This window comes from Pseudorca crassidens, chromosome 1 (assembly GCF_039906515.1).
Source record: "Pseudorca crassidens isolate mPseCra1 chromosome 1, mPseCra1.hap1, whole genome shotgun sequence".
NCBI lineage: Eukaryota > Metazoa > Chordata > Mammalia > Artiodactyla > Delphinidae > Pseudorca > Pseudorca crassidens.
Window position 1 is genome coordinate 140,652,503 of NC_090296.1, and position 19,794 is coordinate 140,672,296.

Consider the following 19,794-nt stretch of genomic DNA (forward strand, 5'->3'; position numbering starts at 1 on the left):
CTCTTCTTCCCCTGTCTCAATCCTCTGTGGGTATTTCCCTCAGAAGAAGCTCAGTAAAATTTTCAGAACTTCCCCTTTTAAAAGGACTTGTGATTTTTATTTTCTTTTTTTGTTACCAGGAAATTGAGTGGAAGGAAAAACACCACGGAACCAGCTGCAAACCTTGTTACTCTTCTTTATGCTGCAGCTTCTGTCTTCATGTAAAAAGAAGTTAATTGTGGTTATTATGTCGAATTGGATATAGTTTCCCATCCCCATGTTTTTGCCCTGAAGATGTAGACATCGTTAATACTCTGTATTTTGTGTGTACAAAGGCAGTCATAAGACTAATGGCCCCTGAAAACAGTTGTGTCTTTAGAGCTAATTTATGGTAGTAAGAGATTTTATGTGTACAGATGCAGTGACTTCAGTTTTATTAATGGGTCCATATTACATAACCTTTGTTTTTGAAAAATGTTGATTTTTTTTTTCTAGATGCTTTATCTGAAAGGTCATAGGGATTAAAAACTAATCTTGTGAACCATTTGAGCCTAATAGAAAACGTGAATATGAGACAGTAGCCCTGCCAGCCTTGCGAGGTGGTTTTCCAGACGGTAGGGGAGGCACTTTGCTCGAGCTCAGTAGTAATTCTTCCAATTTACTGAAAGTTTAATAAAGACTGAGCCAGGAAACCCTCAGTTCTTCACTCTTTTAACCCTCAGTTTTTCTTTGGAAAAAGAAGCCTATAATCATACCAAACAAATTCCAGATTTATGGCACATTTTACTTAGGATGATTCATAGTTTCTCCTTCAGATTGTGAGTTCATGTCTAAAGGGAAAATATTGGGCTAACAATTGGATGGCTTCTCCTAGATATCTATTTCACGGCCTTTGCTGACATTCTACCTTCTCTATTACACGGTTTTGTTTTAGTTCTACATAAATAGAGCAGATGATAGTTTGCCCATCCACCCATCCACCTTCTAAGAGATTCTGCTAAAGCAGCAGAAAGAATTATGCGTGCTTATGCTGCTAAGCACATGTGCACACACAGGTGTGTGCACATGTGCTCAGACATACACACCCCTAAACCACCTTCTGTTTCTCCCTCTTGATTTTCCCCACCCCACCCTAGCCAAGTAAAGTCATTTTTGCAATTTCAGATAGATTTCTGTGTAGATGTAGTACGCCTGCACTTTCCAGTTTTGAGTTAAGGTGGTATTGCTTCACCATGGCTTTTGGCCGTGTGCGTGCGTGCGTGTGCGCCTGTGCAGGAGAGTGTGAGATGAAGTTGAAGATCTGGACTATGGCCTGGACCCTGTGTATATACAGGAGGTGATTTTACAGAGCAGCGATGATGTTGACTTTTAGCAGTGGTGTGACTCGCTTTCTGGCTCAAGCTCTCAGGTGTCTCAGACACCTCTGCACAGGCTTGGGGAAGGAGACGAGTAAGAAATAACTGTTTGGATGGGTGGGGCAGTGGATGTCATTATTGTAGGTTAGTTTATATCTCTTCTAAGACAGAGTGTGTTTAAGTTTTGAAGGTAGAATTCAATTTGGATCCCACATTATTCACATTCTCATCGTTGAATTGTGAAACCTGTAAGTTTAGTTTTTATTGACATTTATTCGTATCTACCTCAAAGGACTGTCAGGAATTTAAAAATGAGCTTAATCCTGAATAAATAGGAAATGCTATCATTACTGGTGAGATTCATGAATGAGAGCCACAACATTCTTAAAGTACAGTCATCTGTCAGTATCTGCAAGGGGATTGGTTCCAAGACCCCCATGGATACCAAAATCTGCAGATGCTCAAGTCCCTTAGTTGGCCCTCTGTATCCATAGTTTTGCATCCGGAGATTCAGCCAACCATGGATCGTAAATATAGTAGTACATATATGTAGTATTGAAGAAAAAAATCCACATATAAGTGGACCCAAGCAGTTCAAACCTATCTTGTTAAAGGGTCAACAGTAATTTTCCTGACTGAAATATGTATTGCTGTGTCTGTCTGTCTGTCTAGTTTGATTGGAAGTGAAATGAGCCTGTATATGTTGCTTTGGGTGATAGTATTACAGAATTTGAGAGGAGTCTTCTAAATTACAGCTCTTGACTTACGAGATTAAGATACTCTCCAGATTTTAAAGTGTTAGAGAAGTTGTCATTTACCTCAGGCCACATAGCTTAGGAAGTAACAAAATAGGTTTGAACCCAGGTCTCTCCTCACACGAAACATCTAGGTGTAGCCTAGTTAATATCTTCCTGAAACTGTCTTTTGCAGAAATTATTCCATCCCTTGAACTTGCTCTCTGCTTCCATTTTTATGTTTTTGAAACTGTTTCTTGTTCCTGGAATCTCTTCCTAAGTTTCTGTCTCTCCCCATCTTCTGCCTGGTAAAACCCACAGGTTTGTACAGCTGGGGAAACCATAGAGCCTACAGAGGCTGCCCTTATTCTGTACATGAAGAAATTGAGGCCTGGAGAAGCAGAGATGATCCGAGGTCATGCAACTTAGGAGTCTTATAGTCAGGATTTGAGCACAGTGTTTTCCTTCCTTTCCTGTTAGTTTTTCCATGGTACCTTTATTTCCCATTTAAGCCTTCTTGTCTCCATGAATCTTGGGTGTAGGGGCAGACAGGAGAGCAAGGAAACTTGGGTTCAGATTCTAATTCTGCCACTTAGGAGCTTTATAACCTTGGACAAATTACTTAACATTTTTGTGACTTGATTTCCTCATCTGGCAAGTGGGGATAATAATAGTACCTACTGCTAGGGTTGTTATGAGAATTAAATGAACTGTTATTAGGAAATCACTGAGGATGGTGCCTGGCACAGAGAAATTATTAGAGAAGTGATAGATAGATAGATTAGATAGATAGATAGATATTATTAGAGAAGTGATAGATAGAGAGGGAGGGAGGGATAGGATAGGACTATGCATCTGAGTTCTGAGGGTTGCAGTGAAGAACCGCTGCGGTTGGCGAGTTGGGAGCAGGATGCCTATGGAAAAGGTCCTTCTTGACTGCCACCTTTCTTTTGCTCACCTGTGAAATGCACTGGTCCTCTCTGGCGAGTCGCATGGTATGTGTTTCTTTAGAACCCACCCCATTTTGCAGTGATCTGCAGCTTGGTTGATTGCCACCTAATAGACTATAAACCTCTGGAGAGCTCAGATTCACTGTGATTAGCTTCTGGTTACAGTGTGCTAGGCTTGGTGGATGTCCACATGTTATTTTTGGCTGCACCGAACAGCTCACGGGATCTTAGTTCCGTGACCAAGGATTGAACCTGGACCCCAGCAGTGAAAGCACCGAGTCCTAACCACTGGACCGCCAGGGAATTCCCCAGATGTTAGTCGTTAAATGTTACAGAACAGTTTAGAAAAACTACTTTCTGCCAGAAAAACACCCAAAACTTTATTACCTGAATCAGTTGATTTGTTTATCCTGATGTTGTTGTCTTAATGTAATTAGGCTGGCTGCCCTTCAAAGAAAGATTAAGATTCTTTTTTCTGATTTCATTTCACATAGTAGACATATAAATTCAGCATATTTATTGAATTGAAATACAAACATGGGTGTATACACACCGCCGTGCACATGTGTGCACGCATGCATGCCAGAGGATGCTTCACTTTCCCACAGCCTTCATGGAAGGAATTCCACTGGGAATGCAGTGGGAGCACCTTGGTGGAGTTATGCGTTTGTGTGGAGACTGATCTCGGTGGTTCATGGACCCGTTCCTCTTGCTTAATAGTCATACTGGCCTGTCATTCCAAGTGTTGGGCTCCTCACAGGTAGGGATGTAGCTGTCACCCCTCCCTCTTTATAAGCAATGTGTTACAAAACTTTTGCATCATGATATAATAGGCCATGACCTTTGGCATCCGACTTGAATTTGAATGATGGATTCTGCTTCTTCACATGTGTGTAAACTTGGGCAAATTACTTCTTGAAGTCTCAGTTTTCTTATCTGTAATGTGAGGACAATATGCACCTCATAAATTTGTTGTGTAGAGAAAATGACATGTCAGATGCCTGGTATGTGGTAGGTTCTTGGTTAGTAAGTATTGATGCTTGTTACCATCCTCAGATTACACAGCAGGGAGAGATTTCTTTTGTCACAAAGTAAAGGCTTAAGGAGGCCCCTGGGGAAAAAGTATATGTGGAAAAAAACAATTGTTTTCTCTTTCAAAGACAGCAGAAAGCTTACTTTGTTCTGTGAGGTGTGAAGCCTCGTTGGCTGTGCCCGTGGTCTGGAGAGCCAGATTCAGGGACCCTCCTCCTCACCCGGCTGCTGGGAAGCGGTCAGTGCGAGCCGGTGGGCTCAGGGGAGCCCAGGCCTCAGGTGCCTGCAGTTTATCAGGCAGCGCACCAGGGGGAGCAACTCAAACAGAAGCATCAACTTCATTTCCTTTTCTTTTTTCTCATCAGAAAGATACTTATGAAAGAAATGATGATGTTAGGAGCATAGTTCCAGCTAGTTGAGATCAGTGCCTGAAAGTTGAGGAAAAACGTGTCTTGATTAATATTCTGTATCTTGGAAATACTTAGTTCTGTGAGGCTGAAAACCCAGAGAAAGTCTGATTCTCCAGGAAGGCCTCCCCACGGGGAACACTGCTGTTAAACCTTCCTGGTCTTACTTGAGCAGAGCTCTTTGAGGTGACACGTAGCTTGCTGCCAATGTCGCAGCTCGTGAGGTCTCTGCCCCTCTGGACAGTGGGCACTGCAGTCTCTGGCATGCTTGCTTCTCCTCAACCAGGTTTCTAGCCACAGCATTGTGTCATCCCTGGGTGACCTGGGTGATTTGATTGAAGTTCTCTTTACGTTACAGGAAAGAACGTGTATCTCAGAGCAAAAGTTATTTTCTAGGCTTTGAATTGCTTCATAATAGTAAAATAAAATCAAGTCGTTTTGTACTTTTCTAAGTCCTTCCTCATTTGCTCAGTTGTATCGTAGTGAAAGTGAGGCAGGTTCTGGGGCATCTATACAATTCCTGCCATGTAACCTGTATGAGTGACTTTTTTCCTGTTGGGTTTTCGGATCCAGAGCAGTTCGGGAGGGGTTAGACTTCCCATTGTACGCTAGGCCTTGCAAGGTCCTTCAGCTTTCATTCTTTAATTTGTTCAAATTGAACCGCTGTAGTTCAGTGTATATTGAGATTTTCAGAGACTCTTAGTACCAAACACTACGCTGCTGTCACGGTGGCAGCTGGAATACAAAGTTATTTGTTCTTTGGTAGGGGAACCAATTCATATTTGCAAATAGCAATTGTAAAAATGAGTTGGAAATGGAGTTTTAAGAAGTTTGGAAGATTGCTGTTAGAGCTCGGAGGAAGGAGAGGTTTGTTTTAGGAAGGGGAGCTTGTATGTCATGCAGGAAGAGCCGAGAAGCAACCCCCCTCCCCGCAGTGTCCTCCTTTCAGGAGAGGGCTCTAATCCTGTTTTCCTTGCTGCGTGTGTTTCCTTAGGTCATGACTGCTGCGAGACGGTGAAGGTGCTGCTCTGTGCTTCCAAAGAGGGCCTGCCTGTGTTTGTGGTGGCGGAAGAAGACTTCAGGTTCATCCAGGACGAGGCCTACGATGCAGCCCAGTTCCTGGCAACCAGTGCTGGAAATCAGCAGGCTCTGAACTTCACCCGTTTCCTGGATCGGTCAGGACCCCCGTCCACGGATGTGAATTCCCTTGATGAGAAGGTTTCCCTGGCGTTCAGGCACCTGAAGCTGCCAGCGGAGTGGAATGTGTTGGGAACAGATGCAGCTTCGCATGGTAAGAACTTCAGTGACCCACAGTCTCTGAATTTGGAATTCTTGTGTTTTTGGATGGGGCTGCTTTTATATGGCGATTGTCTTCACATCTGCCACGGTGGCTGAATAGACCTTGCAGTTACTATAGCTTAGTGACCTCGGTGGCCTCTCTCCTGGGTTCTTCAGCTTAGCTGTTAGTCCTGTTCTTGCAGTGAAATGACCCCAGAGAGAGCTTGCTGTTGTCGTCGGCAGCTCTCATTTAAAGTAGAGGGTGGCCAATCAAAAAATGGGCAGAAGACCTAAATAGATATTTCTCCAAAGAAGACATACAGATGGCCAAGAAGCACGTGAAGAGCTGCTCAACATGACTAATTATTAGAGAAATGCAAATCAAAACTACAGTGAGGTATCACCTCACACCAGTTAGAATGGGCTTCATCAGAAAATCTACAAACAAATGCTGGAGAAGGTGTGGAGAAAAGGGAACCCTCTTGCACTGTTGGTGGGAATGTAAATTGATACAGCCACTATGGAGAACAGTATGGAGGTTCCTTAAAAAACTAAAAATAGAGTTACCAAATGACCCAGCAATCCCACTACTGGGCATATACCCAGAGAAAACCATAACTCAAAAAGGCACATGCAGGGCTTTGCTGGTGGCGCAGTGGTTGAGGGTCTGCCTGCCGATGCAGGGAACGCGAGTTCGTGCCCCGGTCTGGGAGGATCCCGCATGCCGCGGGGCGGCTGGGCCCGTGAGCCATGGCCGCTGGGCCTGTGCGTCCGGAGCCCGCGTACCGCAAAAAAAAAAAAAAAAAGACACATGCACCCCAATGTTCATTGCAGCACTATTTACAATAGCCAGGTCATGGAAGCAACTTAAATGCCCATTGACAGAAGAGTGGATAAAACAGATGTGGCACTTATATACAATGGAATATTACTCAGCCATAAAAAGGAACAAAACTGGGTCATTTGTGGAGATGTGGGTGGATCTGGAGACTGTCATACAGAGTGAATCAAGTCAGAAAGAGAAAAACAGATATTGTATATTAACGCATATATGTGGAACCTAGAAAAATGGTACAGATGAACCAGTTTTCAGGGCAGAAACAGAGACACAGATGTAGAGAACAAACGTATCGACACCAAGGGGGGAAAGTGGCGGTGGTGGTGGTGGGATGAATTGGGAGATTGGGATTGACATATATACACTAATATGTATAAAATAGATAACTAATAAGAACCTGCTGTATAAAAAATAAATAAAATAATATTCAAAAAAAACAAAATAAAGTAGAGGTTGGCATGTCGCCCTTCCATGGGCCCAGATTTCAGGCTTGATCTCCTGTGTGTAGAAAGAGACCTGACTTTCATGAGGAGGGTAGCAGAGTAACTTGGGATACTTCTTTCATGTTTAATTATCAAAGCAGGGTTTTCCTTATTGTCTTCTCAAGTTCTCTAGAGAGTCCACGAAGTTGGAGGAAAGGAAAAGACTGGGAAGTAATTGGGGGGCAGCACGAGAGCAGGCTGAGCTCTGGAAAACCCTGCACATTTTTAACCAGAGTATTTTCACTCTTGTTTATTTTATCTACTGGCTCTCCATATGAGAGTTCATTGAAGGAAGGGCTCTACTTTTTAAAAAACACTGATGTAGTAAGTATCTATTTATGTTCCTCTTATTCAGACAGGGGATTTCCTGTGTAATTATTCTTGTGGCAAATGACATCTACTAGATATTGTGAATATATATGTATGTGTACACACACACACACACACACACACACACGTATTTAATGAAGCAACATATACCTGGAGTCCAATAAATAACATCATCTTTCCCTCCTGAGTGCAAATCATGGAAAGATTTAGGAGTTACACAGAGTTTAAAATGTTTGCCTTTTTCCTGACAAAAGCTAGATTGAAAGGCTGACTTCAGACCGCTTGCCAGAAGGGGTTGCATATCCTTTCTACTTTATTTCTGAAAGAGCTGGACAACCACAGGACTGCCCTTCAGCGTCCACCAGCTTTGATTATTGTGTTATGTAGGGGAGCACCCAGAAGTCACCCTCCCCACCCCCCCGCAGGCAAGCAGATCCTGAGGAGAAGCGCTGAGCCAGGGGCACGCTCAGTTCCTGCTCCCGCAGACCTGTCAAGTAACTGTTCTTCCTCCCGTGGAAGAATGGTGAGGAGGTGTTTGCTAGTTTGGGCTCTCTTAAACCCACTGAATTTAACTATTAAGGCAGTGATCAGCTGCAAGAATGATGTCCCTCACTATTACTGGCTTCCTGTCAAGGTAACGACCGGGGCCCTCCTGCCAGGTAAAATACAAAAGAAAGCGTGGACTCTAAAATGAAGGGAAAAAACACTTGTCCCTTGTCCCTTTCTTATTAATACAACGTCTCAGAAACCTCTGCATTGCTGAGATCTAGAGATCAAAATATTTGCCATTATACAGGACACGGGCACCTTTTCGGAAATCTAATGTTTGGAAACCTAGCTCATGCTGTTTCTGTGTTGTGATCAGAATGATTATTCTGGTTGACCTTTATAAATCAGTATCAGAAAGGATTTCATTAGTTATTTGTGGGGCTTAAAGTTTATTTTGTGTGGTTTTGCTTTGTCCTGTTTAAAGAGGGTACAGGAATTGGATAGTTGGTTCATGCCACATGATTGGAAAGAACTGTTAGAAAAGCACAGGTCGGAGACTTTAGGCATATCCTTCCCTTCTCTGGGTCTTAGCATCTTTGTCTTTAATAGGCAGCTCGCCAGCTTTAATGTTTTTATAGTCTTTCCATGTGCTTCTGAAGTTTCTGATGTACAAAATTGTTCAAGCAGTGCTAGTGAAGACTAAATCAAATTTGAACACTTACGGAAATGCCTGAAAACCACAATAACGTGCCATTACACACCTTTAGGAAGACCAAAATTAAAAATACCAAGCACTGGGCTTCCCTGGGTGGCACAGTGGTTGAGAGTCCGCCTGCCGATGCAGGGGACATGGATTCGTGCCCCGGTCCGGGAAGATCCCACATGCCGCGGAGCAGCTGGGCCCGTGAGCCATGGCCGCTCAGCCTGTGCGTCCGGAGCCTGTGCTCCGCAACGGGAGAGGCCACAACAGTGAGAGGCCCGCGTACCGCAAAAAAAAAAAAAAACAACAACAACCAAGCACTGGCAAGGATGCAGAACAACATCTCATACATTGCTGGTGGGAATGCAAAATAATACAGCCACTCCAGGAAACAGTTTGGCAGTCTCCTACAAAGTTAAATGTACATTTACTGTATGACCCAGCAATCCCACTTTTGGCTCTTTGTCCTAGAGAAATGAAAACTTATATTTACTCAAAAAAATCTTTTCACAAATGTGCCTATAGCAGCATTATTTATAATCATCCCGAACTAGAAACAACCCAGATCTCCCTCATTGGGTGACTATGTATGCAAACTGTGGTACATCCATACAGTGGAATACTACTCAGCAATAAAAAAGGAGCAAACTGTTGACATGTGCATCAACTTGAATGCATTTTAAATGCATTGCACTAAGAAGTCAGTTTCCAAAGTTATTTACTCTACGATTCTATTTATATGATACTCTAGAAAGGGCAAAATTGTAGGAACAGAAAATAGGTTAGTAGTTGCCAGGGGCTAGAAGTAGGGAAAAGGTCTGACCACAGAGGGGTATCATGGGGGAGTTCTTTGGGTGTTGAAATGGTTTTGTGTCTTAGTGGTGGTGGTTTTAAGAATCTATGCGTGTGCTCAAACTCATAGGACTGTTCACCCCCCAAAAGTGAATTTTATTGTACATAAACTAAAAACAAAAGAACAAAAGAAATTGAACAAGTTAACTGTATACTTTACAAGGTGAAATGCATGCAAGGGACTAATGGCTGTGATTTCAAGTGCTGGATTCACATTCTGCAGTTGAAATTGTTCAGTTAATTGTGGATTAGAATCTGCAAACAGTGGGTATTTTAAGGCTGAATAGCATCAATTAAGAGGTCTTTGCTTACTGTTGGGGGACAAATGCAAAGGAACACTCTGCTTACAGCAGTGAGTTGCACATCAGATGCTTTTTTAAAGGTGTTTAAAGGAAGAAGGTACGAAGTCAGCTTATTGCCTGGGATAATCATGCAGCTAAACAGGGCACGTTGTTACATAACAGGACTACTTGCTGTTGAAAGCTAGGATGTTTACAGGTGTTCCAGCCTGATACTTGTACAAAGGAGTCATGTAAGATTTATGGTTAATCCTCCCACTCTAATCGTTTAAGGTGTAGTGCTTTTTAACTTTTTTTCAGGTCAGTGACTCCTTTGAAAATAGCTCGGATTTCTCCTCAGGAAAAGATATACATAGGGGCTACCTGCAAAAATTTACATATTGTTTCGGGGATTCAGTCTCCCTGAACCGCAGGCGTGAACATGATGTTAAGAACTCTTGGCTTAGGCTTGATACTGTAAAGTAGAAAGAGCATAGGCTGCAGAGTCAGTTTGTTGATATCCAGTCTTCATTGCAAGAGTTTGTGCAGAATACTTAATCTGTCTGTTTCTCAATTTCTTCATCTGTAAAATGGAGGAAAATATATCCAATAGTGTGTGCTACTTTGCAGGCTCTTTATTTTTAATGTACCATGACCAATGTCCAGTAGCCTTTTGAAGACAAAACACTGGTGAGCTCTGATGAGGGAAAGTGACATGTTCTATAAAAGGATAAAACAGTATAGAACTTAAAAGAAAAAACCTCTTTGAAGCAGAATGAGACTGTTTTTTTTTTAAGCTTATTTCTACAGGCAGTCCTTACTTTAAATATCAGCAAGAGGGAATTTGTCCATTTTATTCTTCCAAGAGTTCTTTAATCCCTAGTTACATAAAGCACTGTACTTCAGCCTTAGTTCTGCCTTAAAGGCAAATAATATGGATTCGTCTGGGTGGAGGGTGAATGGTGGGGTTGGAATATCTTCCCTCTGATTACCAAGTCTCACTTAGTTGTCTCAGCTCTTCAGTGCCTCTGTGGTTAGTGAAATGGTGAATTAGGATGGTTTTTCCCCTGAAAGATGCTTGTACAGTAGCAATCAGCATAACTCTCAGGTAACAAAGGGTGGGCCTTTGAGGTCCTGGGGGAAATCTGCATTCTTATTTAGTCATGGTGCTGTATAACTAAACGAAAAGAAGATCTAATCACCTCTGGGATGGGACCCCTCCCCACATAGAGAAATTTGGATGGAGAGAAGGATGAGACAGGTTTAAGCCAGGCTGCACTAAAAGCAGTCTGTGTGTTCTCAGTTCTTTATATCTGATGTTGGTTAATAGAACCACAACCTTAATCATTTAGTGTTTTAGTTCCCACACCTTTTCCAGATTGATAGCTTTCCAAGAAAATGTTTCCTTAGCTACACCCACTAGTAATTTTGTATGTTTTCAGCTATCGTAGCTGCTAAAAAAGAACATAATAAAATATTAAAAGATATTTTAATAATATATAATATTTTAATAGTCTAAGGGATTGACTCCAGGACAAGTGGTTCCTTGTAATGGCAGCACTTTTAACTCCAAAAGGTTTTGTTCCCTCTCAAACCTTGATTCTGTCACAAGGTTACAGGTGTCATTTTTCCAAATGCCCGTTTCTCACATGGGCCTGCTGTTTACCTTCCCCATGGGGTGTGAGAATTCCTGCATCATGTGGGACTTGAGGTTTATTTAAGAAGTAGTACAGAATAGTAGAAAGAATGGTGATTTTGGAGTCTCATAGATACACAGTCGAAGAGTCCTGTGAGCAGCATGGATCAATGGGGTAGGAAAAGTACCTGTAGCCTTTGAATACTATTTTGTTCACAGAACTCAGAACGTTTTGCTTAGACAGAAAAGCTGACGACTTGAAAAGGTGCAGCCATCTCTCCTGCTTCTCACGGTCTAATGCCTGTGAGGCCCAGCGCCTTTCTCTGCAGAGCTGAGGGAATGCGTGGAGGGGTGCTTCCAGCATACAAGCAGATACTAAACAGGACTTCAGACATTTTCTCCTACCTTCTCCGTGGGAAGCTGTGCCCACAGAGAGATTTTGCCAGTTTAACAAGGTTAAACAGGAAAACTAACCAGCCAACATATGGCCTATGAAATAACACTACAGCATAAAGGAAATGGAAAAGTATCATGAATATTCAGACGGAAGACTCTAATTTTCGTTAAGAAACCAAAGAAAAATTTAGAAGAGGTTTGCCATTTGTCCTTTAAAAGATTGAAGAAGTCAGACCTATTATAAAATAGGAAGGAAGGAAGGAAGGAGAAGGAAGCAACAAGGAGAAAAATAAGTTTAATGATTTTTGTCAGTCAGGGTCACCCAGAGTATCAGAATCAGTAGGAAAATATGTATTAAGATGTTTCAGGGAATGGCTTGCACAATGGTGGGGGCTGGCTAAGCAAGTCCAAAATTTATAGGGTAGGAGGGGAAGAGAAAATCACGGGCAAGCTCAAACCCACCAGCATGAGCCAAAGCTGTCATCCTCAGACAGGAAGGGGAAATCCTGAGCCGGATGGCACTCCACGAGCACAGCCTGACGCTGTCCTCCTCAGGCAGGATTTCTTCTCTCTCCAGGGGAAATCTCAGCCCTGCTTTTAAAGCCTTCCAACTGATTCTGTTAGGCCTACCCAGATTAGCCAGGATAATCTTCCTTATTACATCAACTGATTAGGCACTTTAATTACTGCAAAAAAGCCATCACAATGAGGGCAGAGATGGAAGGGAGTTGGCTTAAATGATGCAAGGACATCCAGAATCCCAGAGCATAATTAAATTCAAATTGGGGATAAAGGACCCAATTGACATCATAGGAAAAGCAGTTAGTGACCTGAAAAACGAAGTTGAGTAGCTCTCACAATACAGAGGGAAAACACAAAGATCACAAGAGAGGAAAAAGCAGAGTAAAGAGGTTGATTCTAAATTGTAGGTGCTCTGGATTTTAAACCGAGACAAAAGGAACAAAAGCAATGATGCAAGGTATGTTAGGTAAGAGAAATTATTTTTGGAGGAAAACCTGAGAAGGTACCTTTTTTTTTTTTTTTTTTTTTTTTTTTTTTGCGGTACGTGGGCCTCTCACTGCTGTGGCCTCTCCCGCTGCGGAGCACAGGCTCCAGACGCGCAGGCTCAGCGGCCATGGCTCACAGGCGCAGCCGCTCTGCGGCATGTGGGATCCTCCCGGACCGGGGCACGAACCCATGTCCCCTGCATCGGCAGGTGGACCCCCAACCACCGCGCCACCAGGGAAGCCCCAAGAAGGTACTTTTTAAACTACAATATTAGAATGCTTGCATGATTGATTTTTACAAAAAGAAACGGGGTGGAGTAATGGAAAGGGTATGGTTTCTAGACCCAAGACAAGAATTTTCAAATCTTGATGATTTTTGCTGTGAGTAGGTTATTAACCTGTCTTCATCTGCAAAATGAGGATAATGAGACCTCACACGGTTATTGTAAGAATGATAAAAGTGAATACAAACAGTTTAGCCCAGTGCGTGGCACTTAGTCTTCACCAGATATTACTTTTCTTATTATCTGTTGATTGCAGAGAGGGGGTGACCTAAAAGCACATGTGGCACCTGCTGCTAAGGAAGTTAGGATGAGATTTGGGAGCCTGCAGGTGCTGGAATTGGGGTTCCAGCTTGGAGCAGGTGTATGGCCTTGTTATTGGAACTCTACTCTTCTTTTTTTTTCCCCCACCAAGAATGTGAGATCTTTTTTCTTTTTAATTTTATTTATTTTTTTATACAGCAGGTTCTTATTAGTTATCTGTTTTGTACATATTAGTGTATACATGTCAATCCCAATCTCCCAATTCATCCCACCACCACCACCCGCCACCCACACTTTCCCCTCTTGGTGTTGGAACTCTACTCTTGAAGGCTGAGCTGACTCAGAGCAAGTAGGGGATGAGAAAGGGCGGGGGTGTAGAGGAAACTACTTTAAGGAGGTGTCAGGTAGTGAGACCGGACTTAGCTAGTCTCTGAAAAATCACCTAGTTCCTGGGTAGTACCTTATTAGCTTTTTTGTATTTGATAAGGATGTCAGAGTGCCTGTGAACAACAGTAAGGCACAAGTTAGATGGTGATATTTGATCTTTTCTGAAGGTTCTTTCTGTCCTTCTGTCTGGCCTGGTCACCTGCTCTGAGTTGTTGATTATTAAAATTTGTACCTACACGTGCAGTGGTTTCTTCTGTAGTGTTGATGTCTTTCCAGCCTGTGCTGAACATCATATAAATCCTGAATTAGTCAGTGTGCAGAGTTCTATAGGGAAAGTGTAAAATATGAAAGATAGTTTTTGCTTCCAAGGAAATTTATCCCGGCAGTAAGGAGATAAGACTAAGGCACATGTGACGTTAGAAGACAGTGCAGTTCATGTAAAACTGCAGGGTCAAAGATGCCTTCATTCTTACCGTGCTGCTCACGTACAGAAGCATTGGGGACTTCAGTGTAAGGAGAAAACACTGGGGTCCAAGAAGTCTGAGAATGCTCAGTGAGGAAGTTGAGACCTGCGGGAAGCCACGGAGAATGAGCGATGTTAGCTCAGCTGAGGAGATGAAAGCAAGCACAACTGCAGGGCACCATTCCCGTTTCCAGACCCTGAGTGGTGGTCCCTGTGGTTAAGTAAGCCAGCATCGTGGGCTGTGTACTGAAGCCCTGGGGTAGCTGTAGCTCCCGCCTTAACAGGTTGGGCACAAGAGGATGCCCTAGGCACAGAGAATGTTGCCAGGGAACGTAGAATGTGATTGGAAGTTGGGAGGGACAGAGAAGTGGGGTGGGGACGGAAGGAACCCAGCGATTATTCAGTGAGTGCCTGCTACAGGCCATCATCTGACTAGCATGTCACCTACCCCCCTGATTTGTTACTGCAGCCATGGGAGTGAGGTGGTGGTACCCCACTCTAGGGATGAAGAGAATGAAGCTCAGAACTGAAATGGATTATGCCCAGTCACATGATGGTAAATGCCAAATTTGAACCCAGATTTGTCTAACTCCAAAGCCCTCCCTCATTCTGCCACTTTCTTTTTTCAAAATTTATTTATTTATTTATTTATTTATTTATGGCTGCATTGGGTCTTCGCTGCTGCGCATGGGCACCTCTCTAGTTGTGGCGAGCGGGGGCTACTCTTCACCACGGTGCTTGGGCCTTTCACCGCCGTGGCTTCTCCTGTTGTGGAGCATGGGCTCTAGGCATGCGGGCTTCAGCACCTGTGGCCCACGGGCTCCAGAGCACAGGCTCAGTAGTTGTGGCACACGGGCTTAGTTGCTCCGCGGTATGTGGGATCTTCCCGGATTAGGGCTCGAACCTGTGTCCCTTGCATCGGCAGGCGGATTCTCAACCACTGCGCCACCAGAGAAGCCCCTTCTGCCATTTTCAAAGTGACTCTGTACCAAAAAGGGACCTTGACTTCACCTCAGGTGAAATAGACACATATTTTTCTTTCTGAAGGTGTTAGCATATCATCTCGGAGTTAGTCTTTCTTATGCCTGGAGATGCATTTCTTTCTTTCATTAAGCAACCAACCAAAAAAGCTGGCTGTGCCAACAATTTGATTTGCCCTTAATGTGGGAGAATAAAAAGACCTGTGTGTACTTAACAAGCAGAACCTGTTTTTAGTGTTTAACTAGCCAACTGCTCTCTGGGTGTTATTTTTTTTTTAAGTAATTATACCCTTTTTGATATACCTGTCTAAGCCCCAATAACTATTCTCCTTGGATCCCGATCCCCATGTTATGAGACTGCATTCACTTCTTTCTTTCTTTTTCTTTTCAGGAAAAGAACATATGTGTAGTACAATCACCCTTAAAATCTGCCTGTATAAATTTGTTGAACAAATGCATTAAATCAGAATATAGAAATGGATTCTCTTTTGTAGGACTGTCTCCTATTGGAGATTTTGCTTCTTATATTTTTTCTAGCTTCATTTTGTCTTTGAGAGCTGATTCTACTCTGCCACAAGAAAATTGTTCATGTTGTATGTTGTGGCTTAACTTGAGGATCTTAGGTGCTTGGAGGCAGTGGTGTTTACCTGAACCATCTCTTTGTTTGTTTACTTTGGGTTTTCACATTCTCCTCACTGATTTTCATTTTCTCCCCCATCTGCAGATGGTGGCCCCCGAGAGACATTGATGCATTTTGCTGCACGGCTGGGGCTGCTGAGGTTGACGTGGTTCCTGTTGCAGAAGCCAGGTGGCCGCGGAGCTCTCAGCATCCACAACCAAGAAGGAGCGACCCCTGTGAGCTTGGCCTTGGAGCGGGGTTATCACAAGCTGCACAGGCTTCTAACTGAGTAAGTGCTCCTTCTTCCCACTTCCTTCTTCTCACCACCAGCCCCACCCCCGATTCATGGTAGCCCTGCCCCCTTGGCATCTGCAGCCTTCGCCAGGAACTAAAACCTCAGCTCTGTGCCTTGCCTTTCGCTGGAGGTTTATAAGCTTGGTCCCACTCACGACTTCATTCTCTGAGAGTAACACAAGTAAGTCATATTCCCATCTTTTTTCTCTCCTCTGTTTCCCTGCCCTTACTGCTTCATGCCTCTTAAATTTTACTGAAAACTCAGAATAAGTCTGGTCTGTAGGGGTAGCACTCCATTACCAAGGTATCCAGTTTTTCCCAGTTTAGTACAGAGGAAACGTTTTTTTCTGTACTATACTTTTCTTTCTGGTATGTCTTCAAGATTTGAAAGAGTTAACTAGAAATACTTTAATAATTGCTTATGGAAAGTATGCTGAACACTGAGTTTTGGTTTGAATGTAATTTCTATAAATAAAATCGAGAGCAGTGGTCTCTTCATATGAGTAGCAGTAAAAAGCCACTGAGCTGTCCTGGAAACGTGCAGTAGGAAATCCTGTCTATGTGTTTGTGAGTTCAATTGTTATACATTCTGACTCTTTAGAGAGTCCTTTGAAGGAAGATTGTTAGTCAAAACATTAGAAGAGTTCTTTTTTCTTTTTTCTTGAATAAATAGAAAAATAAATGCATTATGAGAGCCAACACTTTTCATTGGAATATTATAAAAGGCAGAAAATTTCAAGTATAGTTTCTCTTGTTTAATGATTTTTTATTGCTTTATGGTCATCATTATCTTTTCCACCACAAAATCTAAACAAGAATCAATCCCATTGGATCTGTGTTATTTTTGGAAGGATCCTTGTAAATTAAGTCAGTATCCCCAAATTCTCAGACATTTTGCCCATGTTAGACTTAATTTAGTTGCATTTTATTTTTTTACCATTTTAAGCTGTTGTGTGAGGGGTTATCTGGAAGGGCCAAGAAGAGATCGCAGAGTGTAATGGTACTTAGTGTTATATAAATAGGGGTTTTTTGTTTGTTTTTCTTTATCTGCCATGCTTATAACTTCCCCAGTCAAGCCAGACAGAAGGTTCTTTGCAGAAAGCTTTCTGATGGGTGCTATAGATACAATGACGGCAGGAGGGGCACACCTCATCTCAGATGAGCTTTGGATACTTGAGCTCTCCTAGGACAGTATTCCAGAGAGTGATATGTTCCATTCCTTTGTACTTCCCACCTGGCCAGTGATTTGATTCCTTCTGCTTGTTTGCCTCATGGCCTTAGGAAGACAGGCCTCTTCCCAGAAGTTGAAACAATTATCTCAGTATAACTATCGTGAAGTTCAAGTGCAGTTTCTCTAAATTCAATCTTAGAGCTCAGAGGTTTTGCTGGGAAGCAGAGTTGGTTAAGGATTGCCATCCAAATGGGGAAATAGTGATTACAACAGCTTCATTATATGCTGGGCAAGGATGTCACAAGACTATTCTTACAGCACAGCTTTAAGGAAACTAGAGTGTGTTTGTTCTTGGAGTATAGTTTTTGGCTTGCTTTATAGTGCTACCTCTGTTACATGTTGGAGAGCAACTTAGCTCCTTCTGAAGGGGAATGGGTAAGGGAAAGCCAACTTGAGAAGTCTTGGAATAGAGGACTGTAGTAGGAGAGTAGAAGCACCTTGCTGCAGATCTAGCTCTGAACTTAGATTCTTCCGGCTGTTATTGTTCTGCAACCTAGAAAAAAATGCTGAGTTATAATTAACAACTTTAAAAAAGATCGGGTGGTGATTTTCCTAAATCCTTCATTCTTACTGTGATATCAGTAGACTTTGCTAGAATTTCAACCATGAAATCAGGAAAGATCATCTTTAACAGATGAGGAAACTGAGTGGGTTAGAATGACAAGGTGGCAGGGCCAGAAACAGAAGCCACATCTCCTAACAGGCTGTCCAGAGCACCTTCCACCCCTAGGAGTCAAAGAACCCAAGAGTAGACTTCATGGGATCTGCATCCTTTGAAATTACAGGTAAAAGTTTATGCACGTGTGTTTCTGAATAAAGAGTTTGTTTTGTGAAATTCACAAAGAGATTTGTGGAAAGTTAAGAGTTGCTCCACTATATGCTGATATCTTTCTAGTAGTTCACTAAAATCTTTAGACTTGGGTGTTCTTACCCCTTCCCCCTTTCAAATTGAAAATTTTCATATAGGCCTGTCTCTTATCCTCTCTTTTCAGTTAATATGAAATTGAAGTATATACACTTTACATTTATTAATAGAAGTATATAGACTTTACATTTATTCCAGCCCTAACTGAAGTATCAAGTTTATTTTACTCCTTTTATACCTCTCCCAAAATAAATCTGTTGTTTTAATTCTTTGCTGCTTACTCTGGTTTTTATGAGGGGGGGAAAGAGAGGTCATTGTGCTTATTAGGGTCCAAGTTATTTTTGTGTTTGTGTGCCTAAGGCTTATTTAGATAGTCCATTTTGATAAACTGAGTCATTTCTATGTGAAAATTGATTCTCCTGTGCTTAGAAGAAGAAGCTTTCTCTAAATAAGACTCATGTCTTTAGGGAACTCTATTTAGGACATTTTTGGCAGTTCCCCTTTTCTGTAACCCGAAACTGTTAACTTTCACTTCGTTCAGTGACAGGGAAGAGAGAGATTTTGTTGACTTATAGCTCTTTTGCTTTAGCTTGTATTTTGATTTACATTATGAATATGGATGCATTTGTGATCTGAAAATTCACCTTAAACACAAATGTTACGAGTTTTGCCTGAGAAATCTTAGTCCTGGAAGAGTACCCAGAACACCTACACCTACTTCTGCTCTTACGTAGATGCACAGTCATCTCCCACATTTTGAAGAGGAGTTGGTTGAACACCCTGCCCAAGGTCCCTTAATTAGCGATGGGCAGAGTAGGGAGAGAACCCGAGTCTTCAGGCTCTTAGTTTAGGATGCTAGGAAGTGATGATATTAGATGAGTTTTGCATTGGAGCCATCTAACAAGAGAATGTTAGAGCCAGATGCTGCCTGATATCTCGCTCACATATGACAAATAAGAAACCTTAGGACCTGGGTCACTCATTAGAGCTGAGATTGAGAGGCAGTTCCTGGTAATGGCAAAGTGTGCAAACTTTGGAGTCAAGCATAAGCTTGCATTTCAGCTCTGCCATTTTTAGCTGTATTACTTTGGTCACGTTGAGTAACTTTCCTGTCTAAGCTTCAATGTCTTCATCTGATTTTTTTTTAAAAAGGATAATAATGTCTACTTCCTAGAATGATAACTAAGGGCTGGGTGTGTACAATGTAAAAAAATCAGGGTTTATTTGTCACGTGGTTATTTCCTGGAGCAAATGTAGGGGTTATAAATATTGCAGCTTGAAGAAAGATGGTATAGTATGGTGGAATTGCTTAGGGACGAAAAACTTAATTAAAATCTAAGTTTCCTCACTTAGTAGAATGTGTGACTCACAAAAAGTCACCTACCCACTCTGAGTCTCATGTTTCTCATTCCTTATGGATAGTATATCTAGTCTGTTGACATCATCAGGTCGTTAGAACCAAGTGAGATTTATGCAGATACCTTGTTAAACTCTAAGGGGCTCTATGTGAAAGTTTCCTATGTAGTCATAAAATCAGTGAAATGATAGTTCACTGGTCAGTGAAACTCATATTCCCATTGATTGATCTGGTTACACTTTATTTATTTATTTATTTATTTATTTATTTATTTTTATTTTATTTTTTTTTTTGAGGTACGCAGGCCTCT

At 42.2% G+C, this 19,794-nt stretch overlaps 1 protein-coding gene across 9 annotated transcripts in view; it reads left to right on the forward strand.

Annotated features, from left to right (window-relative positions):
• Positions 1 to 19,794, forward strand: part of AKAP13 (A-kinase anchoring protein 13) — a 342,871-nt gene that overhangs the window by 138,202 nt on the left and 184,875 nt on the right. For all 9 annotated transcript variants that reach the window (XM_067695979.1, XM_067695923.1, XM_067695933.1 and 6 more), the window contains 2 exons: positions 5,452 to 5,748; positions 15,843 to 16,026. In XM_067695979.1, coding sequence (XP_067552080.1) covers positions 5,452 to 5,748; positions 15,843 to 16,026 — 481 coding nt within the window. The remainder of the gene's footprint in view (positions 1 to 5,451; positions 5,749 to 15,842; positions 16,027 to 19,794) is intronic.